This window comes from Typopeltis vanoorti, chromosome 5, assembly GCF_054136105.1.
Source record: "Typopeltis vanoorti isolate ZY-2024b chromosome 5, IOZ_Tvanoo_1.0, whole genome shotgun sequence".
NCBI lineage: Eukaryota > Metazoa > Arthropoda > Arachnida > Uropygi > Thelyphonidae > Typopeltis > Typopeltis vanoorti.
This window is the reverse complement of record NC_143553.1, coordinates 80,273,998-80,299,072: the sequence shown is the minus strand read 5'-3', so window position 1 is coordinate 80,299,072 and position 25,075 is coordinate 80,273,998. Positions and strand designations below refer to the sequence as shown.

At 34.5% G+C, this 25,075-nt stretch overlaps 1 protein-coding gene and 1 long non-coding RNA gene across 3 annotated transcripts in view; both read left to right on the top strand.

Annotated features, from left to right (window-relative positions):
• The first annotated feature begins 398 nt into the window (after positions 1-398).
• LOC150106588 (glucose-6-phosphate 1-dehydrogenase-like) overlaps positions 399-25,075 on the top strand; it is an 80,383-nt gene continuing 55,706 nt past the window's right edge. Inside the window, exons 1-5 of one of the 2 annotated variants that reach the window (XM_090393210.1) lie at positions 399-500; positions 12,438-12,475; positions 14,114-14,222; positions 18,653-18,870; positions 22,799-22,957. In XM_090393210.1, the coding sequence (XP_090249336.1) occupies positions 471-500; positions 12,438-12,475; positions 14,114-14,222; positions 18,653-18,870; positions 22,799-22,957 (554 nt within the window). In that variant the 5' untranslated portion in view covers positions 399-470. Of the gene's footprint in view, positions 501-2,880; positions 3,119-12,437; positions 12,476-14,113; positions 14,223-18,652; positions 18,871-22,798; positions 22,958-25,075 lie in introns of those variants that run through there. The other variant, XM_090393209.1, reaches the window with a different exon arrangement.
• LOC150106589 (uncharacterized) lies at positions 4,193-7,640 on the top strand. Its single transcript, XR_016548350.1, has 3 exons — positions 4,193-4,215; positions 5,406-5,468; positions 7,571-7,640. It is a non-coding gene; the product is annotated as an uncharacterized LOC150106589 (long non-coding RNA).

Sequence of the window (25,075 nt, the reverse complement as noted above, 5' to 3'; positions counted from 1 at the left end):
ATTTATAATGGCCATGCTTTATAAACCATGTAGCAGTTGAACTTAATGAAATATACTTTACTTTACAAATTACTAATTATATGAAGCGCCAAAGGCTTCAATTCGGCGACATGAACTTATTTAAGTTAAGGGATATTACATCCCATATTGTTTCTTAGCCGAATAAGAAACTCAAAGAGTTTCATGCCGAATATAGAAACTATATAAAGTTCGGCGATTCCAAGCGTAAGCAAATACCTGGATAGTGCAACACCTTTACCTTTTACTTTACAGTTTGCGAGAACAGCTGGAATAAAAGTGTTCTAAAGCGATTAATATGGAACATCTCTATAAATTCATGGAAAAGTTTGAATAAATATTTATGGAAGATAGAATGCGAAAGAATAACATATAAGAATAGTGTCAGCTGAAGTCCCAGAAGAACTGGATATAACTGATTTGCTGCCTGAGGAAAGGTCTGTATATTTGCTATGCATCATATTCCATATAAGAAGGCTAAGGTAAGGTTAAGATAATCTTCCTCTTTTTTTTTTTGGCAATTTGTTTTGACTTTTACGAAAATTTTGATTTAGATTTCCGTCGTGAATTATTATTGGTTACTTATTGATAAATATCCGTATAAAACGAAAACGAAGGATGAGGAGTATGTCTCTGTGAGCATATACGAGGGTAGTCTGAAAAGTCCTCAGCCTAACAATGAAAACACAAATTTATAATTTCAAAAATATTTTTATTTTCAACATAATCTCCCTTAAGATTAATATATTTATTCCAGCGATGCTCCAGCGCCATTATCCCGTCCCTGTAGTAGGTCGCAGTAAGATCTGCAAAATGCCCTTCTACAGCTGCAATCACCTCTTGATTTGAAGAAAAACAAGCGAGGAAGAGTTTTAGTTTTGGGAAGAGATAGAAGTCAGAGGGAGCCAAATCTGTGGAATAGGGTGGATGTTCCAGCAATTCATAGTGCAGATCCCTTAATTTTCCCATTGCCAAAACATCTTTCTGGACAGGTGCCTTGTTCTGATGAAAGATGATTTTTCTTCTGTAAACTGGGCCTTTTCTCACAAATGTTTTCGCCTATTCTGGTCATTGGGGAACCCAGGGAGGGGGCCAAGGGGTCCTGGCCTCCCCATCAAAAGAAAAAGAAAAAAAACACTAGAAAAATTTCCCAAAATATTTTCCTAATTAAAATTATTATTATTTTTTAAATTTATGTTGTGTCTTCTGTTTCTATGCTACTTATGAATTAGCGATCACATAAAGTGGGAATACCCTATAGCACTCGGGAATCTTGGCCGCTGTGAACGCAAAGCGAATGAAGTAGTGCTCGGGCGCTACTTCTTTTGCCCAAGCCGGGCCAGAGGAGATCACGGCCATCGTGTATTGGCGATCACTGCAGATGCTCAGTATAGCTCTTATGCAATGCATAGTGTGTATTCTCACATCGTCTACCCAACTCGCCCCTCCCCAAGATTAAATCCTGAGTGCGCCACTGAGTCTGGTTAAAAGATCGGAATAATATTCCCCGGTTATTGTTTTAACCTTTTCAAGATAATTAATAAACAAAATGCCTTTAGCATCCCAAAACACCGATGCCATGACTTTTCCTGCTGATAGAATCGATTTTGTCTTCTTTGGTGCTCAACAACTGGATTCTGTCCACTATTTTGACTGCTGATTGGATTCTGGTGAGTAATGGTGAATCCAAGTCTCACCCATAGTAACAAATCGACGCACAAAATCAGTTTTATTCTTGTTAAAACGCTCCAAGCACTGTTCAGAGATTTTCATGCGAGTGCATTTTTGATCTGATGTGAGCAAGTGCAGCACCCATCTTGCACAAGCTTTTTCATTTGTAATTCTTCGTGCAAAAATATACCCTACACGTTCTTTTGTTAATGCCTATAGTCTCAGCAATTTCACACATTTTGACTCGCCGGTCATCCAATACCATATCGTGCACATAATCAATGATTTCTGGTGTTATTATTTTTGGCCGTCCTTCACGTGGATCATCTTCAAGGCTGGTACGGCCACGTTTAATTATCGAAAACGAAGTAGAAGAGTGCCCATAAACTTTTATGAATTTCTTTTAGCGTTAAACCTTCTTTTACAAAGAATTTTATAATCGCACGACACTCAATTTTATCCATTTCAAGGGATACAGACAACACTTTTGCTTCACACAGCCGTATAAAACAAACTATTTGATAGAATGACTTGCAATTTCACGTGGATGCACCATTTTAGAAAAAAAAAAAAAAAACCTTACCGATAGTGTTGCCATCTATGGTCGAGGCCAAGAACTTTTCAGACCACCCATGTATCTCCACTATTATTCATCATCTATATAAATGAAATTATGACAAAGTAGAATTTAATAGAATTAAAATAACATCATTTTATAAAACATTTCGCGCAACATTTTATAAAACACGATCTATGGATAATGAATGAAACTCTTTATGTTAATACGAAATTATATTAAAAAAATGTTAATAAATTCAGGTTTATCTTGCTCCACTTGGTAAGATAAACCTGGGTTGTATACAGTGCAAATCAGATTGTTGTACAATATCAAGTATTAGTCGAATTCGCAATGGAATTTGGGAAAAATGAAATAGCAAAATACACGTGACCTGTATTACTTGAATGATGCAAGTATGTTAGTACTCCACTAGGCCAAGAGACAATGGAAAAAGAGGATTGGTTAATAAGGATGCATGAGACAGAGATCATGACCAAGGAAATGTTATCCGAAAACAGGTTTACTTCTACACTGCTATCAGGTGAGCTGAAAACACTCACCTGATTTTGATTCTAGCGTATGATTGGTTACAATTTTCATCGCACTCTGAGGAGCGAGCATATAACTAACAGTTGTACGATACCTCGCTTTTCCGTCATTATATCCGCCCGGTTTTCCTATTTTTGTTGTTACACGTGCTTTACGGAGTTTACGATAGGATAATTAAATTTAGAAAAGATGACATCAACTGAAGAAAGAAGTGCTTGCATGGAAGGAATTAAACTGCTAAAGCAGTCTATACAAAATCTGGAGAAATCTACTTACTTTGAAAGAGATGCTTTCCACGTTTTTGTTGTTCTTGGAGCCTCGGTAAGTGTTTGCCGGATGTAATGAAACTACACATTATTATTTATGCGGGTTAATAAATCAAAGAGGATAATCTTAAAGTGTTTATAACCGTGTCTAATTACTTTCTATAATTCACATTAATGCTGATAATTCAGAACGATAGGAAAAAAAGTAGTACAGGTATTTTTATTTATTTATTTATGATTATCTGTCATTATAGAAATCTGTCATTTGACTTTAATATGCCGCACCCGAAGTCTAAGAAGATCCATCATTATGGATAAGCGAGCATCTCAGTTCCTTTCTTGGCAATGCTGTCCTGCATGTTACATTTCAGATTTTCTGACAGTGTTTCCACAATAGACAAGAGTCCATATTACTATTATTATTATTTATTAAACAGACTCTTCCATGGAGTCCGTTGACTCGTCGCGGAAACAGTTATCAATACCTGTAAAATATCTGATATTTTGCCTTGAAATCATTTACCGACAAAGAATACACAACTGACTCTGGCAAGCTATTTCACTCATTCACCACACTCCAAACAAACAAACAAAAAAAAAATCTAGTTCTCACTCCCTTACTGACCACACTCTTACTCAATTTCCATGGATGGTTTCTAGTTTTTCTCACATTATTTGTGTACTGAAATATTTCGTCTCCCCCCCCCCCAAAAGCAAGCAAGTTATATGTCTATCATATTCGCCCCCCCCCTATCTGCCAATCACACAGCTGTAACCCACAAATCTTCAATCTTTTTTCATATGAAGCATCACACAGTCCTGCCACCATGTTAGCTACTCTCCTCTGAATCTGCTCTACCTCATCCACATTTCCAAGAAGGTTGGTCGATTGGTAGAGCCTCTAGTACTAATGGCGCACGAAAAAAGTTAAGCAAGTTTGATTGCGGTTAGTAGTTGGAAGGCGATCAATCCTTCGATGCTGTTAGCACACTCTCCCTTGATGAGCCTTTGCACTCCCTGGAGGTGTCACATAATAATAAATCTAGGTGACCAGATCTGTGTGTGCAATAATCCATATGAGGCCTTATCAAAGTCTTATAAAGTGGAATAATAATATTCTTAACTGCATGTCAGGTGTTCTTTAATAACTAGGTAATTGTATGAACTGTTTTAGTCACTTTTGTAACATGTCCTCTGAATTACTCTCTATCCACCAACACTCCCAAATCCCTGGATTCATCAAGTTCCTAGAGTACAGTTCCATCAGTGTGGTACACAGCTGGTAATCTTTTCACCCCAAAATGCATAACCTTGCACTTTTCCACATTAAATTGGCATTCATTCTTCTTTGCACATACTGCCAGTCTATTTAAATTATTATTATTAACATCTGACCTCCATAGATCAGAGATCATCCTGTAAAATATCAATATCATTCTTCTGCACACTGAAATTTCCCTTCAGATCATTTCCTATATCATTAAATATGGTTAGTAGTTGAATAATATGCCACTCCACCCAACTTTTAATCCTCCATAAGATTTACTTCTATCCTTACCCAGAATCAAGTGATCATCTATCTTTCATTTTGTGATGATGGGGGGGGGGGGAAATGATTACTCAGTCTCTTTGAAAGATATGATCACTGTCGTTTTTTGTAAATATCCATTGTTATTTTGGAGCCAAGTAGGTAACCCGTTTTCCTTTTGAAACTTGGACAGCCTACAAAAATACAAACAGCAATATGAATTGCTTATTATACTACTTGAAAAGACAGAGATTATATAGAATTGGTCAATCACCTACACTTGTATATTCAGCTTTTATTAGTGTTTTTGATCAGTAGCTTCATAAGACTGACTTAGATAAGTGTGTATGTTTAGTATCTTCAATTTTTAGTATCTAAAAGAGGTTTCACACTGACTAAGGTTTTACACCCTTAAGCTTTCACTTTTGAAACTTAACTTAAAGCTCAGAAATTAAAATATCATTGCCATTTGAATGCCCCAAAATAAGTGGAGATTTATTATCCTTCTAATAATTTCACTTTTGGCACTTTTTCTGTTTTCATTGGGAAATCACTGAAGGTTACTATATAGATAAAACTTTTTAACAGTTTTTGCAAGAGTAGCATTCAACTGATGAAATATGGGTTATTAATTTTTAATGCCCATTAGAATAAGTTGCCTTTTGTTTTTTTATCAATCAAAAATGATCTAATGAATTACTTATGAGAACCACTGATATTAAGAACAATAGCAAAAAATTTCCTGATTGAAATGTATGCTATGCTGGTTTCTCCTAATCCCATTGCTCATTTCGCAAATTGTTCTGCATTATAGAATGAAATCCTATTTCATTTAACAGTTGAGGGGATCTAAAGATTTGGGTTTTGTTGCCTTACGGTAAATATTACCAGAATAGTTTAATTGCCAATTAAAATAGCTTAGTTTATTATTGTAGTTCAGTATGGCAGTTCCTTAACTTTTACATATTTTTGTTATTTATTGTTAAACATTCCCCCATCCCTCAAATATAGTATTTGTATTTTTTCTTTATTGTTTTTACCTCCATTCTTCTGTTAATTCAATTTTTTCAGATTGCATTGATTTTGCATTAAATTATACAGTACATGATAATATGCTTGCTTAGCTTTTTTTTTTTAAATATAGAAAAGTCTGCATATTCATCACTTAATTATCTCATTTATTAATGTCTACTTTATTTTTATCTGTTTTGTGGGAGTGATTTTGTTTGGCATTAAATGCTGATAAATACATTGCCAGGCAATAAACAAGTGTGCCATTAACAAGAGTTTTGAATTATGTAAGAAAGCTATAAAGAATTAACAAAAAATAATAATAAATAAAATGCTGGCACTTTTCCAAGTCATTATCACTGACAGGTTTGCTTCTGGCATGTAATGAAGAATATAGGCGTAACAGGAAGTTGAAATCATTTCCATCCTTTATAGAAGATTTCAGTTTCCTTATGTATATAAAACTTTTTTTTTCAGCAATTATGATTATTATTATTATTATTACATTCCAACAAGTCATTATTAATGTATTATATGTAATATCATGTTTCAGAACACTGGGCTCACAAAATGAGATTTCTATGCTTTAATAGAATTAAATAATTTAATAATTGCATTTAATACTTACACAATTGTGATATTGTGTCATATGTCCTGGTCATATGTTATTTTTGCCAACTGGTCACTTGACAGTAAACTAGCAGATGGCATTTGCCAACCAACTTATTAACTAACCAGTTTATTATGACTTGGAAAATGTGGATACAGACTGATATTACTATATTTTCAAGCATTTGCGCATGTACTTGTTTAAAATATCCAGTACTAGTTTTTCAAAAGTACTTATACTCAAGACCGGCACTAGGCTGGACATCATCCGCCTGCAAAGCTGAAATGGGCACCCCCCCCAAACAAATGGCAATTTATTTATTTATTTTTATTTTTGTTATAATCACGTGGAAAGAATTTACAAGAATTTTTTGTAAATTTGTAACTGTAACTTTGTAAATTTGTAACTTTTTCTAACTGTAAGTTTGCAGCAATTATATTGACTTACCTAATTATTATTACTTAATTCGTTTACAAAAATTTAAAGAAAGAATGAACCTTCATACTATGACTTTGAAATGGTGCCCACATTGTAGTGGCACCTGCCTGCACTGCAGGCCCGCTTTCGCCGGCCCTGCTTATGCTCCTTGTCCAACTCCGTCTCCAAATAACAGTAAGAATGGTTCATATATAATTTACTAAAATAAAATAATTACTGAAATAATGCTGGATTTAATATCCACTTGATTTATACAAGTTTCATATATTATGCCAGCCTGGCTGGCCGAGTGGTTAGCGCATCCGCTCTCCAGCCAAAAGGCTGTGGGTTCGAATCCTGTCGTGGGCATGGATGTTTGTGATGGTCAGCAGTAGATGGCGTTGGTGAAGTTCAGTCAGTTGGTGGAGACAGAGTGGTAGAGCGGGTGCCCTCTCTCGATGAGTCCGATGAGTCGTTAGACTCCCTGGAGGTGTCAAATAATAATAAATAATAATATTTTGAATGGATTTTTTGTTTACTAATGCATGTTTACAGTGGTAGTCTGAAAGCAGTAAGAATGTTTCATATATAATATTCTGAATAGATTGTTTGTTTACTAATGCATAGGTTAGTAAACATGAATTGTTTACTAAATGTAAACATGAATTGTTTACTAAGGCATATTTACTAGTTGCTTGTTTACACTGGTAGTCTGAAAGAGCATTTTACTTCAGATTGTTTTTATTTTGATAACCAAAGTAAATAACCTTTTTCTCCAGGAGTAAATTTCTTTCCATATTTTCAGAAAAGTATTTAATACTTAATTGTTTGTCATTATGTTATAGTTTGGACAAAAAATTATTGTTTTTAATTCTTTACCAGTGCAAAAGCAAACAAAGATTGCTGAAGTATCTTAATGACTAGGCTTTTTGTGTTTATAGATGCTGTTGACTTCATATCAATTCTCAATAACTCATAATGCCCAACACACTTTTGGACATCTATGTTATGATTCATTTTGGGAATGGTTACTACCCAGATTAGTTTTGATCTTTATTGAGGTCTCATGAGTGGGATCTAGTCTCAGAGAGGTCCTGAAGCTAAATCATTGTAGAAATCATTACTGTATGCAAATAGTAAAATGCATATCACCATAATGAGGTATCCTGATTGGTAATAGCAACAGATATTTTGATATACCATGCTTTGTGCTATTTGTTACTATAAGTAATTAAGAAACTACTAATAATTTGATGTTGCTTTTAAAATTTATAGTACTACTTTCTGTTTAGTAGACTGCATACTACTACAGAATCTAATTAACCTTTTGTGTGTGGGGGGGGGGCTGCACACAGTTATTATCAAAGTATTATCCTGTCACACACGCTCTAGATCATTTGCATTTCACATCTCTAAATGGAGTATGCCCTTCACAATGCCTTTTGTAGGCCTTGGATGAGTGCTTTCATTGAGTCCATTCATCCTCCCATTACAAGATTTTATTCAGTTGCTTGCATCCTATTAAGTGTTGGTGGCGTTAACTCTTAAATAGACTGGAACAAGAAATAGTTCAGTTTCTTGCCATGTAAGATTTTTTTTTTTTTTTTTAATTAAAGAGATAAATGCTGTATGCTTTATTAAGACTGCACTAAAAGAATCCAAACAGTGGGGGGGGGAGTATCTGCAGGAGTAAAGCAGTGGTAGACAAGGGTTGGAAATTCTAGTGAAATCCTGTAGAAACACTAATAATGGCAGTAACTAATAATGGAAAGAATATTGACATGCAATTAGCAGTATTAATTACCCAAACTACTTTGTATGTATCATTAGATGTCTGGATTAAAGCTATATATTGGCAGCAACCTGTAGCATAGTTTGGATCTAAATATATACAAACAGTATTAGCATTTGTTTAAAATATAAACAGTAAAAGGTGCCTCTGTAGCTCTGGAAATGGTATTTGCATATCCATAGCTAGGCTGTCTGAAGAAAGACGGTTATCAGCTCATTCTAGTTATTGACTAGAGCAAGGTTTCCTAAACTTTTTTTTCTGTGGCCCTGGTTATTTTAATACTTTATTTTCATGACCCACTAAAATTTTTATGACCAATAAGTAAAATAAAACAGATTTGAATGTTCATAGATTTTGAATGGTGTCAGAACAAGGTTTTTGCGTGGAGGGTTGTGAATGAGTGGAATTCATTGCCTGACTTAGTTGTGAGCTCTTCATCTGTAAATGAATTCAAGAAGAGATATGACAGATATTGTTTTGCTAGTTTGGGTCTCCCGCGATGAGTCTACTGACTCCATGGAGATACCCGTAATAATAATAGAGTTTTCATTTATTATTACTGTAATAAAGAAGCATTTACTCTTACAAAAATATAAAGAAATTAATAATTACTAATTAGTAATTATTGAGTTGCCTCAACTTGCACTACCTAAGATCAGGTGCTGCACTATCCAGGTATTTGCTTACGCTTGGAATCGCCGAACTTTATATAGTTTCTATATTCGGCATGAAACTCTTTGAGTTTCTTATTCAGCTAAGAAATAATATAGGATATAATATCCCTGAACTTAAATAAAGAAATTAAACTAAAGCCAAGTAATTTATTACTGAGAAGTGTGATGCTGTTGTTTGTTAACTAGAAACTTCAGGTTTGGTGGAAAAGATGATTACTTTATTCTTAAATCTGGTTCGACTTCCAATCGGTTTCTATATTTATTTTTTAGAAAATAAATATTAGAAAATAAAAAAAATTTTAGAAAATAAAAAAATAAATTTCTTAGCTGAATAAGAAACTCTTTGAGTTTCTTATTCAGCTAAGAAATAATATGGGATATAATATCCCTGAACTTAAATAAAGAAATTAAACTAAAACCAAGTAATTTATTAATGAGAAGTGTGATGCTGTTGTTTGTTAACTAGAAACTTCAGGTTTGGAGGAAAAGATGATTACTTTATTCTTAAATCTGTTTCGACTTCCAATCGGTTTCTATATTTATTTTTTAGAAAAACCAGTGTTGAAAAGCCTGTTTCACACTTATAGGTTGTGACAAAAGGCATTAGAAATTTATCGCTTTTTCTGCTAAAACTGGGTACTCCTGATGTCAAGACAGCCAAAAATTCATCAATGGTATTGTGTTGAAGATGTCTTTGAGTGGCATATCACATGACAGTTCAGTTATGGATTCAATATCCGGCAATTCTGTCTCAGATTCTGCGTTCACTGTAAAAGAGTTCCTTATCCATGCTTTGTTGTTGTTGATTGGGGGGAAATATTCCTTCAGACTTGCAGTCCTAGTATATGTTCCTTGATAATAGCTGAAATCTCATCCAGCATGAAACTCGTATTATATTCTTTTTGTAATTCTGTTAGCTTTGTAAAAAAAATTGTAACTCCCTGCTTCCACACGACAGGACCACAAATTGAGTTTTTTTGTTGCAGTTTCCACCTTCTCTTGCGACCCGGCATTTAGCTTCCATGACCCACCATTTGGGAAATACTGGACTAGAGGAACTTGTTCTGAGCCTTTCTTCAACTGGTCCCAAGTTAAGTCAGTTTTTGGCATATGCAAGTAAGTTTTCACTCGTGAAACTTGTGTTTTTAACTCTGCAAAAAAGTTGACTGTAAAACATTACAGACAATAAGTTTTAGGGTTTGTCTAAGATTGTGGCAGTTGTTTGCTGTATTCTCTCTCTCTCTCTCTCTATCTGTCATAATTTATTGATAGTTTGGGCTGACATCAGCGAAAGCTTGAAGGATGGAGAATAAAAAGCAGATTTTTTAATTTATTATTTCGTAATACCTCCGAGTCCAAAGACTCTAAGGAGGACACCTGCTCTACAACTCGCCAACGTTATCTGTAAACAGTACTGATATATGTACTGAAGGTAAATATTCTCTATATATACGCACACTACATAGTCTCACTGAATATAAGTAATTCTAATCCACTGAATATGTCTGAAGTTGCTGTTTTGTGAAAATTTTGTTGCATATTTTTTTAACTAATTCTGTCAGATAGATTGGATGTCAGACATTTAGGATGAGTAGATTCATCCTAAATGTCAATACTTGTCAATTTATATCTTGAATTCATTCAGCCCTTATTTGTGATGTGCTAGCATTCAGTCTGATTAATAATAATTTATCATTTTCATGGGAAAAAAAAGGCTGTTTGTCATACTCTTTTTTTTTTAAAACTTTCACCTATACTTTGTACTACTGTCCACGTGGTTAACCTATTGGCATGTGCTTTGCAACCACATGCCTTGGGAAGGAGTGTCCTAGGTTCGATTCCTATCAGAGATGTCATGAGCTGAAGGATCTTCCTCAGCCATAACCAAGTTAGCCGGTCTTGGGCAGTAGGGTTTCCCCCCAGTTTAGCTGGGGTTTTTTCATCCTGCAAGCAGACAAACTGGCTCTGTGAATACACACGGACTACAGTCATGAATACCTCCATTAGGGATGCAGCAGAGGAGTGGCATGCCGGCTGCATTATTTTGCTGTGACCCCTCATTAGGAGGAGACCCAACCCATCTGAATCAGATGGAAGGGAGAGATAGAGAGATACCTTGTACTATAGGTCGTAAATGTGCAGTACATTAATATCATGGATGGACTAGGTTTTTTTTTCATCATCCAGAAACCTTGCTGTAGCAATTAAACGTAGAACTTTTCAAGCCAGTTCAGACCTCCAATAAACAGGTCATGGTGGGATGGAATCCAAGATCGAATTCAAACCCACAGCTGTTGGTTGAAGAACAGATATGCTATCTAGTTTGCCAACCAAGCTCAGTTTTGCCTTTGTCACACTAACAAACATAATACACTTAATTTCCACTGAATTGCCTCTCATTCTTATTCTTTCAACCATTTTAAAATGGATTTTTCAAAGTGGAAGGAATAATGAGCATAATATTTCCTCCTCATATGAGCATGAATATTCCCTTATGTTCTGAAGACAAGCTACATCCTTTTATACACATCTCTAAATGTATGAAGTGTCATGTGCCTTGCAAGTTAGTACCCTTTCAAGGTGCCTGCAGTCTAGCATGGTCTGCTAGTCCTAATGTCAAATGATGATGTTAAGATATGTATTCATTACATGTCAGATGTGACCAGTTAAGGAAAACAGTACTACATAGTGGCCATAAATTAACAAGCTGTTAAGGCTATTTTTTGGGAGTCTGTGTTCTGAGACCACCTTGATCTCACCGATCACCTACTTAACTCTGGCTTTTCTTCTAGTTGGCAACATCTTTTTTGACATAAGTTTGTGTTGAGAGGATGCTGTTTTGAATCCAGTGAAACATCAGCAAACTTAAATTCAGTTTTTGTTCTTATGGTGTTTTGAGTTAATAGCATTAAAATAAAAAAAAAAAGTAATTTCACCTATGCTTTGTTATAGTGCCCTTTGTTGGAAAGGTGTCAGCATGTGGGGAAACCTTTTTTATAAAGGCTCTTCTACAATTGCTAAACTGACCAAATACATAATTATGATAGGTCAATCACTATCATTGGTATTGTACGAAGTGCAGTATCCCATCTTTCATGCATACAGTAACATGAAGCACTCCTTTAGTCATTCTTTTCCTGATATTTTATGAACTTAGTCATTAAATATCGGGAAATTTGTAAGTTAGCATTTACAATACTTAATTTTTATATAAGAAAAATACTAAAATAATGCTAAAGCAAAAAAAATATTTTCAGTTCATTTAGTTAAACTGTTACTACCAGAATATTTAATGATCATTGTAATTTCCTGTACAACTAATTCTGTTCATTTTTCTTTTAGGGAGATTTGGCAAAGAAAAAAATTTATCCCACGTTATGGTAGGTATTTTGTATGACAGGCATTATTAATATAGTCTACAAATGGGTAAAGCATTAAAAATGCAGTTGATACTGTTAGTATTCATAACCACTCAATATTTTTCTTACTCTTTTCAGTTATGTTCACATTACATGATCTTGGAAGTATTTTCCCACTTGGTTAGACAATAATAAATTTAGTTTAATCCTTTATCCAAGTGTAAGCAAACAAAGTTTGCGCCTGAAGTATCTTCAGGAGTGAGGCAACTTGTGGTAAAAGTGGACCAAGCTCTCATCACTCCTTGTCTCAGTATTCCCCATAATGCAAAGCACAGTTCCTTGCAGACATATATAATGCTATGCATTAAGGGAAGGGCCACTACCCAGACTGGTTTCGACCGTTATTGCGGTCTTGTCAGGAGTGAGGCAACTCATGGTAAAGGTGGACCAAACTCTCATCACTCCTTGTCTCAGTATCTCCCATAATGCAAAGCACATTTCCTTGCAGACATGTATAATGCTATGCATTAAGGGAAGGGCCACTACCCAGACCGGTTTCGACCTTTATTGAAGTCTCGTCAGTGGGAGCCAGACCCAGAAGTGGTGATACTAAAGCAGAAGCAATGGAGAAGTCATATTTACCTATACGAGTTGCCAAAAAAAAAACTAATAAAATTAGTTTAATCCTTTATCCAAGTGTGAGCAAACAAAGTTTGCGCCTGAAAGTATCTTCAGGACTGGGGTAAGATGTTGTACCACACTTGGATAAAGGATTAAACTAATTTTATTATACTCTAACCAAAGATGTTGAAAAATAAACTTTCAACATCTTTCCCTAAATCCACAGTAATTTATTAAAAAAAGGTGGCACACCATTTGGCTACTCCTATAGGTAGAGATGACCTGCTAATGCTTCTGCCTGGTATCTCCACTTGGCCTGGCTCCCACTGAAGAGACCTCAATAAAGGTCGAAACTAGTCTGGGTAGTGGCCCTTCCCTTAATGCATAACATTAGACATATCCGCAAGGAGATGTGTTTTGCATTATAGGAGATACTGAGATAGGAGTGTTGGTAGCTTGCTCCACCTTTGCAACGAGTTGCCCTGGTGTTGTACCACCTTACCCCAGTCCTGAAGATACTTTCAGGCGCAAACTTTGTTTGCTCACACTTGGATAAAGGATTAAACTAATTTTATTATTAAAATGTGAACCGATTTTTCCTTTTTTTCTATTCCTCTTGCCCACACATGGTACTAGTGTACTATAGGTCTTATGGCTTTTTGTGTATAGACCAGATATTTAAAATATATTTACTGCACCATATATGTAAATATCTGATGTAGTTTGGTATTTTAATGCATCTGTAATACGATAGAGAAGTTTGTATCTAATTCAGCAATCGAAAATACGAATTTTAAGCTGAAAATTTGCAACTTATTTATTTTTGCATGGAAATTGTTTTAGTGTAGAAATCAAAACGTATCAATTGATTGCTATTCTGAATTTGAGATAAAAAACAAAATTTGCCATGCTGTCATTCCAAAACATTTGTTTTGGGATATGAAAACTGATATTTTCATATCCCAAATATTTATGCAAGAGAATAATAAGCTTTAGTTATCTTCATGAATATTTTTTTTTACTTTTCTCTTTTATTAGGGCTTTGTATAGGGATGGATTATTACCAAAAAGGACAGTGTTTATTGGTTATGCTCGTTCTAAACTTACTGTGGATGACATAAAGGATAGAGCTAAACCATATGCTAAGGTAGGATTTGAATCTGCAGAATCTTTTTAAAAATGCAAAGTTTTCTTGAATTTGTAATCAGGCTATATATATATATATATATATATATATATATATATATATATATAACACTGATGATGTGTTCCCATGATTGGAAACTATTATAAACTTATATGCTAATCTAAACTATGCGTTTTGTAGAGTTACATGAAGGATTCACTTTAATTGTAAGCAAATGATTTGATTAAATCTTTTAGCATTTCCTTTTACATAAATCTGTTTAGTTAATCGTCATCAAATTCCTGACATGTACCTCAAGGGGTGTATAGGATATTATGATAATACTACACGAAAAACTTACATCATTACTAACTTCCTATCAACAAGTTTCCTCCAAATCAACCTGTTATCTGTCAAGATTTCAGCATTATCAGATCTTATATTTCTGTCATCTAAGGCATTTTTTACTGTATCAATCTACCTATATCTTCTTCTTCCTCTGAGTCTTTTCCCTGCTAACCTGGCAGAGACACTTGTTTTGCTAAACTTTCATCTCCCGTTTTCTGTTTAAGTAACCATACTGCCTGAGATTAGTCCCGCTAACACATTCCTGGATGCTAACAATGTCAAGTTCTTACCTAATATCCTCATTTTTAACATGATATTGCCATTGATGCCATCTGTTCACGCTCTCCAATCTTTGTCAGGACTCTCATATCTGTGGTCTCTGGTCTTAGGTCAAGTGTTTTTATTTCTAACCCAGCTCTCAGATCCATAAGTTAAAATTGGTTTGAACACTGTCTTGTATACAACTAATTTAGTGTTTTGACTAATTTCTCTCTTATTCCATATAAGTTTATTTAGTTGACTTCTTACCATACCAGCTTTGTTGATTCTGTTGTCTGTTTATCTTATTTAATTTACCATCTTCACTAAAAATTGTGCCTAAGTTGCAAAAATGTTTTACTTGTTCTGAAGGTTGTCCATTTATGATGCAGTTGATATTTTCAATGTTTCTGGATATTTTTATTGCTTTTGCTTGTTATTGCTGATTTTCATACCAAATCTGTTTACAACAGTTATTCAATTTAGTCAGGGAATCTTGCAGAGTTGTACTGGATTTATTTAAAAGTATAACATCATCTGCATAAAGTAAAGAGGTGAGATTAACATCTCCAATTTTAATATCCAGTTTAATAGCGCTTTCCTTCATAATGTGATCCATATAGATAATGGATGACAGAGGGGATAATGTACGTCATTGACTGACACCAGATTTAACCTCAAACCATCTTCCTATACTTCCTTCAATTCCAACTGCTGACTTACAACTCAAATGAACACTATTGCTTGATATAATGCCCCACTGACACCATATAACAGTACCGTTTTGAATAGCTTTTCTCTTGGCATCTTGTTATATGCCTTTTGCAGGTCTGCAAAACTACAGATAATTGTTATATTCCAATAATTTCTCAACTATTTTTTGTAAAGTGAAAATCTGATCCTGACTGCCACTGTTTTAGCCTGAATCCAGCTTGTTCTTCACCAAACTTCCCTTCCACAATCCTTCTCAACTGTTTCTCAAGTATACTTGCATAAATCTTACCAGGAACACTCAGTAGGGAAACACCTCTAATTCTCAGTCAGTTTTTTTATCCTTTTTATATATGGGTGCTATGAGAGCTCTACTCCAATCATCTGGAATTTGTCCCTCTGTCCAGTGCCTTCTGAACTATGCAGTGCAGCCACTGCAAACTTTTATACCTCTATACTTGAGTGTTTCTGGTTGAATATCATCTACTCCTGCTGCCTTTCCACATTTCAGGCTTTTGATGGCTTTTTTCTACTTCAAGTATGGATATGTATTCCTGATTTCATGCCTTTTGAGTGTTTTTTATCACTGTGCTGATACTGCTTGTTTTATTTAGCAGTTTTCTGAAGTCATTATTCTCTACATCAAGGATATCTTTTTCTCCAGTTTTCATATCATCTTTATCATCTCTAATTCCTTTTACAGCACTTTTTCCTTCATTGCTGAGCTTTTTCAACAGCCTCCTCAAATCCTCTGTACACTCCAGAATATTTTGTCACCTTCCAGATATTTATTTTCTTCGTTCTTACCAAAGTCTTCACATGACTTTTGTTTTACTAGTTTTACAGTGTTTAGCTTTCTTACATTTGTATCTGTGTTCTTTAAGAGCACAAGCTGACTTATTTGCCAGGAACTTTTGATATGCTTTCTTCTTTTCCTTCTCTGCCTCTTTAACTTGCTGTGTCCACCATGGAGTTCTGATTTTTTTTTTTTTTTTCTGTCGTTGCTGACAACCTCACCACATGCCTTTCTGGCTGAATAAATGTTTTCTTCAGGGTTTGCCACTGAATTTTCAAGGTTTGGTTCCTGTTCTCAAACTCTTTCATTTTTTCTTGAATAATTGTGTATTTTAGTCTACGGTTCACATCTGAGAGCTGCTCAACTTTTACATGCTCTAAAACTTTCTTTTACATTCTTCTTTTCGATATGAAATTCAATTTTATCCTGCTCAAGACTAAATGGTGATCACTTCTTATTTCAGATCCTCTGTACACTCTGGTGTCCTACACCAGTGAGAAAACATCACTATCAACATTTAAATTAAGGGGATATTAAATCCCACATAGTTTTAAAACCGAATAAGAAACTCAAAGATTGGAACCAAAGAGTTTCTTGCTGAATATAGTAAACTATAAAGTATCGGCGACACTGGTGTGAGCAAATGCAAGTGACCCTAGCACGTAGTGCAATACCGGAAGTCTCGCAGCAAAGTCGGTAAATTCTGATAATTCTGTTAATATCCCCTTAATTTAAATATTGTTTTCATTGCCGAAATGAAGCTTATTAGCTCTTTATACTTAAGTAACTTAATGGTTGCACCTGTTTGGAAACTCGCATTGCAGAGTACATAAGTTCTTTTCGCTATACACTTTGGTATTAGGTCTAGCTACTCACTGATGAAGCCTCAAAAAAGGCTGAAACCAGTCTGGGTAGTGACCTCCCTACCATAATGTAATAACAGCATACATTTCCTAGGAAATGTGTTTTTACATTATGGAAAATACCTAAGAATAGCGATCAGAATTTACCGACTTTCATGCGAGACTTTCGGTATTGCACTACGTGCTAGGGTCACTTGCATTTGCTCACGGCAGTGTCGCCGATACTTTATAGTTTACTATATTCGGCAAGAAACTCTCTGGTTCCAATCTTTGAGTTTCTTATTCGGTTTTAAAACTATGTGGGATTTAATATCCCCTTAATTTAAATATTGTTTTCATTGCCGAAATGAAGCTTATTAGCTCTTTATACTTAAATCACTATCAACAATAACATAGTCAATGAGACTTTTCTTATTCCTTTCCTCTTCTCTCCATGTGAATTTGTGCACATTTTTTTATGTTAGATCATTGTGTTAGTAATAACCAGTCCATGTCCCGAGCAGAAATCCAAACTGGCATTTGCCATTATTATTAGCTTTGCTCTTTTCTCCGAATTTTCCCAAAATGTTTCTATATGTCTCAAAATCATTTTCTACTCTGCTATTTAGATCTCTAACAAGGATCAAATTTTGCTTTTTCTCTAAAGCCTCAATTCCTCCACTTCTACCTTAATAGAATCTTCTCTGAGACCATAGGCACAGATAAGTTTCATTGTCCAGTTCCCCATTCTGATATTTGCCCACATCACTTTACTTCATTTTGCCTGCCATTCAAGAAGATTAACCTCGTATTTAGTATTGAATACTATAGCTAATCCTTTTCCCTGATTGTTATTGTCTGAATATAACATTTTGTATTTATTGCTTAGAAAGAATTTACCAATTTGTCTTTTCTGTTTCAATCACCCCTATTATGTTGATCTGGTACTTATCCAATTCCTCAGCATTTCTTTGCCATTTAGCTTCTGGTCGATAATACCAATCTTGAACTCTGATGTTGAGTTGGGATGTATTTCAGGATTTGTTCCAGTAGGTGACTTTTTGCTGTTTGTCCTAGTTCCCTGGCAAAAACAATTGGGGGAGGGGAGGCTTCTTTAACCGGGTGATGCCCCAGCCTACATGAAATTCTGTTATGTTGTGCCATCATTTTACATTGTGATTTAAGCCAATAAGAATACAATTTAGTTAGCTAAATCCGAAAATGCTAGCCCATCCTCGTTCGTTCAGTATCCAGTTAGATGCCTAACAGGGTGCACCGTGAGAAGGTGAGGATTGGACATTAGGTCCAAAGCCCTGGTCTGTTCTCAGCATTCCTTTAAAGGCTATGTGGAGGTCTCCTCTCAGTTATTCAGCTTTGACCCTTAAGCACTCCATCTGTTTAGTTTAATAAACATAAACACTGTTTTTATACATTTATTTGTAAATATTTTGCATCATGTTAAAAGTTAATATTTAAAATTTTGATTTTTCTTTTAGTTACAAGATGGTGAAGAAAAATTATATGAATCATTTTTCAAACAGAATGATTATGTTGTTGGATCTTATGATTCACCTGATGGTTTCAAAGAACTGGCTGATAAAATTTCCAAACTTGAGAATGGTCTGCCTACCAATAGACTTTTCTATTTGGCATTACCACCTACAGTTTATGGATGTGTAACTAAAAATATTCATGACAACTGTATGTCAGTCAGGTAATTTTTTTTAATGCTAATAATGAGATGCATGCATTTAGTCATAACTTTATGTGCCTATATATGTAAACTTAAGCAAATAAACATTTCTTACCTATAAAGAGTAAGAAAATAATTGATAACTGTATCTGTGCTTATACATGGAAATAAATGTGGACCCTACTTTTATCCACATGATAAAAGAAATTAACAAAAATCAGACCACACAAATAACCCTATTTGATCAACCTATAAATATAGATATAAAGAGAGGGGTCTGCCAAGGCGATGTGATTTCCCCAAATCTATTTACCAGCACTTGAGAATACATTCTGAAAAAAATAGACCTAAATAGAGGAATAAGCATAGATGGTGAAAAGCTACAAATTCTTATGTTTGCCGATGATCTAGTACTGATATCCCACGACCCAAAAGACCTAGAAGAAATGGGTGAAAAAGTATACACAAACAGCAGTAAGATAAGCTTAGAAATGAATCTAGAAAAAACAAAATGGATCAAAAACATCTACACAAGTGACAGTCACGTATGTATTGGTAACATCCCTATAGAACAAGTTGACTCATACAAGTACTTAGGACAAACAATAAAAATGCATAACGATTTATCTGAAGAACTAGCAAAAAGAAAGAAAGCTACATGGCTATCATTCAACAGACTAAAAGAAACACTTACTGATCCAAATCTTGACATCTCTCTGAAGGCAAAACTATTTGATAGTGATATTCTACCATCACTCACATATGGATCAGAAACATGGAACACAGCAAGAAAAGAAGAAGAGACTCTCAGAATAACTCAGCGTGCAATAGAATGCAGGATTTATAACATCAGCAGAATGGAACATGTTAGAAACATGGAACTAAGAACGAGATCAGGCATAAAAGATGTGGTAACTGCAGTATATGAAAGCAAGATGAGATGGGCAGGTCACATAGCTAGACTCAACGGTAACAGATGGACATATAGAATACTCAACTGGCAACCAAGAATAAAGAGAAAATCAGGAAGACCACCTACAAGATGGGAAGATCCACTAGTGAAATCTATGGGTATAACATGGAAGAGAGAGGCTCAAGATCGAGATCGTTTAGAGGTACCTTTGTGACCTGCACTCATGGAGAAATCCTGAGTGAAACACAGGTCCATCAAGGTAATCTGTGCTACTCATTAATGGATAATGAAATTATGGAATACTTGATTATATACAAAAGTGCAGTATGATTCAGGAATGTTAACTAATTATGAAGACATATTAATGTATTTTAATTTTATTGAATTTGCTTTCAGTTTGTAACTCTGACCCATGAAAGATTGTAAACTCATCATCAAATTCCTGACATGTATCCTCAAGGAGTGTACAGGATATGATAGTACTACATGAAAAATTTACATCATTACTAACTTCCTATCTACAATTTTCCTCCAAATCAGTCTGTTACTTGTCAAGACACTAACATTATCAGATCTTATATTTCTATCGTCTAAGGCACTTTGTATCATATCAATCCACCTATATCTTGGTCTTCCTCTGGGTCGTTTTCCTGCGAACCTGGCAGAGAACACTTGCTTTGCTAATCTTTCCTTGCCCGTTTCCGTTTAAGTGACCGCACCACCTGAGATTAGCTCTGCTAACGCATTCCTGGATGCTGACAATGTCTAGTTCTTTCCTAATATCCTCGATTTTAATATGATATTGCCATTGATGCCATCTGTTCATGTCTCTAATCTTTCTCAGGACTCTCATATCTGCAGTCTCTAGTCTTTGGTCAAGTGTTTTACTTCTGACCCAGCTCTCAGATCCATAAGTTAAATCTGGTTTGAACACTGTCTTGTATCCAGGTAATTTAATGTTCTGACTAATTTTTCTCTTATTCCATATGAATTTATTGAATTGCCTTCTTACCATACCAGCTTTGTTGATTCTGTTGTCTATTTCCATATTTAATTTACCATCTTCACTAAAAATCGTACCTAAGTAGTTGAAATGTTTTACTTGTTCCACAGGTTCTCCATTCACAACACAGTTGATATTTTCAGCGATTCTACCTATTTTCATTGTCTTTTTATTGCTGACCTTCATGCCATATCTATTACAACAGTTATTCAATTTAGTCAGGGAATCTTGAAAAATTTTGGTGGATGTATTTTGAAGTATAACATCGTCCGCATAAAGCAAAGAGCTGACATTAACATCTCCAATTTTGATACCATGTTTAAATGAATAACAGAGGGGATAATGTACATCCTTGTCTCACACCAGATTTAACATTAAACCATCTTCCTGTACTTCCTTCAATTCTAACTGCTGACTTGAAACCAAATAAAGACTAAGTATTGCTTGATATAATGCCCTATTGACACCATATAACTGTAGCGTATTGAATAGCTTCTCTCGGCACCTTGTCATATGGCTTTTCCAGATCGACAAAACTTAAATGCAGATCTTTGTTATATTCCCAAGGTTTCTCAACTATTTGTCGTAAAGTGAAAATCTGATCCTGACAGCCTCTGTTTGGCCTGAATCCAGCTTGTTCTTCACCAAGCTTTTCTTCCACAATTCTTCTCAATCATTTCTCAACTATACTTGCATAGATCTTGCCAGGAACACTCACTAGGGAAATACCTCTGTAATTCTCACATTTAGTTTAATTTCCCTTTTATATATATGGGTACTATGAGAGCTCTACTCCAATCATCAGGAATTCGTCTCTCTGTCCAGGCATTCTGAACTGTGCAGTGCAGCCACTGTAAGACTTTTAAAACCATACTTCAGCATTTCTGGTCGAATATCATCTACTCCTGCTGCCTTTCCACATTTCAAGCCTTTGATGGCTTTTTCTACTTCAAGTATAGATATGTATTCCTGACTGTATGCCTGTTGGGTGTTTTTTACCACTGTGCTATCACTGCTTGTTTCATTTAGCAATTTTTCGAAGTAATTACTCCATGCTTCAAGGATATCTTTTTCTCCTGTTTTCATATCACCTTTATCATCTCTAACTCCTTTTACAGCACTCTTTCCTCCATTTCTAAGATTCTCCAACAACCTCCAAAATAATTTCTCACCTTCTTGATATTTATTTTCTATGTTCTTGACAAAGTCTTCCCATGACTTTTAGTTTTACATAGTGTTAATCTTCTTACATTTGTCTCTGTATTCTCTAAGAGCACGAGCTGACTTATTTGCCAGGAACTTTTCATATGCTTTCTTCTTTTCCTTCACTGCCTCTTTAACTTCCTGTGTCCACCATGGAGTTCTGATATTTCTATCCTTGCAGACAACCTCACCACATGCCTCTCTGGCTGAATCAATCAGGGTTTTCTTCAAGGCTTGCCACTGAATCTCCAAGATTGTAAACTTAGTTATATTAGTACTGTGGATGAGCTAAGGATTTTTTCTATTTTTATTATTATTATTTTTTTTTTAATTCCTTTTTTTATCTGGTCTGGAAACCCTGCTCTAGAGACTAAACATGGGACTTTTTTAAGCCAATTTAGGTCTCCAATAAATAGGGTGTTGGTCTTGCACTAGGTAATGAAATTTGTCTCCTGTCAGGTTGATTTCAACTTTGTAAAATTGTAATTATTAAACCCGGAACAAATCCCTTGCAGTTCTTATCATTTACATTTTTGTATCCACCTCTTGAAGTACAGTAATAGCCTGTTAAAACCAAGTCTGTGACATAGGATCCAGTGAAAGAAACTTATGAACAATTCACAAGATGACTTGGATGCTAAGCTGGAGGATTTATTTTATTTTATTTTTTTTAAGTGGAGCATTTAGATTAATTAGTAAAGTACTAATATCTCCATAATTATTAAATGGTATATATAATCACTTTGGTATTTTTTAAAACAGAATTCAACTTTGTTAAGTTAACTTTTGTTTGCATGTAAAATATTCAATTTTTTTTTTTTTTTTACTAGGGGTTGGAACAGGATAATCATTGAAAAACCATTTGGTCGTGATTCTGAGAGTTCAGCAGTCCTCTCAAGTCATCTAGCTGCTCTCTTTAAAGAAGAAGAAATTTATCGTATTGACCATTATCTGGGAAAGGAAATGGTTCAAAATTTAATGACATTAAGGTAAAAATATGTAATTGCATTTTAGTCTGAAATAGTTTATCATAGCATTTATTACATTATTTTATTTTACTTTGCTTTTTTTCTTAAAGTAAAAAGAAATAAATGGACTTAAAGAATTTACTGTTTGATAGTTCTCAAATATGTTACTGTGCCAGCTGTTAGACAAAACATTTGCTACTCAGCATCAATCTTTTGCTGTCTCCACCAGCGTTGCACAAACTGATATTTGTATGTGAAATGCGCATATTTAGTACTTCGAATGATATGATCCTTCATTCAGCATTGTAATTACTATACTTGCTTCATCCATCATAAGGACAGTGCAATAATCTTTTAATATATCTAATGTAAAAAAAAAAATACAAAATACAAAAAAAATCCTTAATTCATCCTCGATACTAATGTACTACAAATTTATAACCTGTGGTATAGTAGCACTGTATACTTTGATCATCTGATTGAAGTATTTGCATCAAAGATCTTTTCAAATAATGGAATATTTGATTGTGGATGTTTTTTTTTCTGTATCTGTCCTTTATGTATAGAAGTAGATTAAGTAATAAATGAGCTTACTTGGTCACAACCTTCATTCTTTTAGTAAAGACATTCATTCTTTAATTTTTATTTAACTGAACTGTATTACATTAAAAGAAGATACCATGTACTCTGTTATTTGAAAGCTTTGGAAACATCATCGGATAATAGTATTTCTGCATATTGGTGGAGGTGTCTAGAAGGATGTTTATTGCAATGCACTATAGTGCTAAAGCAGAGTCATTGTGAATTGGATATATGATTTTTTTTTTTTTAAATCACTACTAGTATTCCTGGTCAAGTCACAGATTTCATTAAAAAACAACTTCATTTCTAATGCACACAAAAACAGAATCATTGAAAACAAATTGTTTGAACTCTATTTTTGTTTGGAATATGAAATATCACTTTTTTAAAATTATACAGAATACTTATAACATCAAGTAAATATGCACATACAAAGGGAACTGAGGTACAAAAAATTGCTTTCATATTGCATTTGGTGAGGTAATAGCAAACAGTTTGAAATAGGAAGTTTCTCCACAGATGACAGTAACCACTTGCAACTTACTGTATTTGTCAGCTTAATTTAATTGGGCAAATTAAATGTGATTTAATTTGTGTAGTTTCCAAGTTTAAAACTATTTCTTAATGAAATAAAAGTGAATAACAATTTCCTTTATATATTCACATTCATTTGATATTGTAAGCATGCATGATATATTAATTTTAAGAAGTTAATATTTCACATTCCAAACAAAAGTATGGTTTACATGCATCTCCCCCCCCCCCCTCCACTCATCTTGTTTTTCTGTAAGCATTCATTATTTATTTTATTTATTCTTAGTATAGAATTGTGATCACTCATGTAAGATGCAAGTTCAAAAAATTTCATTAAAAAAACAAAACACACTCTTTGTACTTATTCAGAAAAATGATCATGATATTATTCCTTTTTCTACTAAAATCACAAAAATGTGAAGATATGACTTCCGACATTATTTTCCTACTTGGCATCACGTAATATTTAGTTATTAAGTAATGATACTTATCCTTTTTTGGAATGTTCCTAAAACCTTTTAAGGGTTTTCTTTCTTAACTTCAGAAAAATTGTAATCATCATCATCAAATTCCTGCCATGTACCCTCAAGGGGTGTACAGGATATGATAGTACTACATGAAAAAAATTACATCATTACTAACTTCCTATCTACAATTTTCCTCCAAATCAGTCTGTTACTTGTCAAGACACCGACATTATCAGATCTTATATTTCTGTCGTCTAAGGCACTTTGTATCATATCAATCCACCTATATCTTGGTCTTCCTCTGGGTCGTTTTGCTGCCAACCTGGCAGAGAACACTTGTTTTGCTAATCTTTCTTTGCCCATTCTGTTTAAGTGACCATATCACCTGAGATTAGCTCTGCTAATGCATTCCTTGATGCTGACAATGTCAAGTTCTTTATTAATATCTGTTCATGCCTCTAATCTTTCTCAGGACTCTCATATCTGCGGACTCTAGTCTTTAGTCAAGTGTTTTACTTCTGACCCAGCTCTCAGATCCATAAGTTAAAACTGGTTT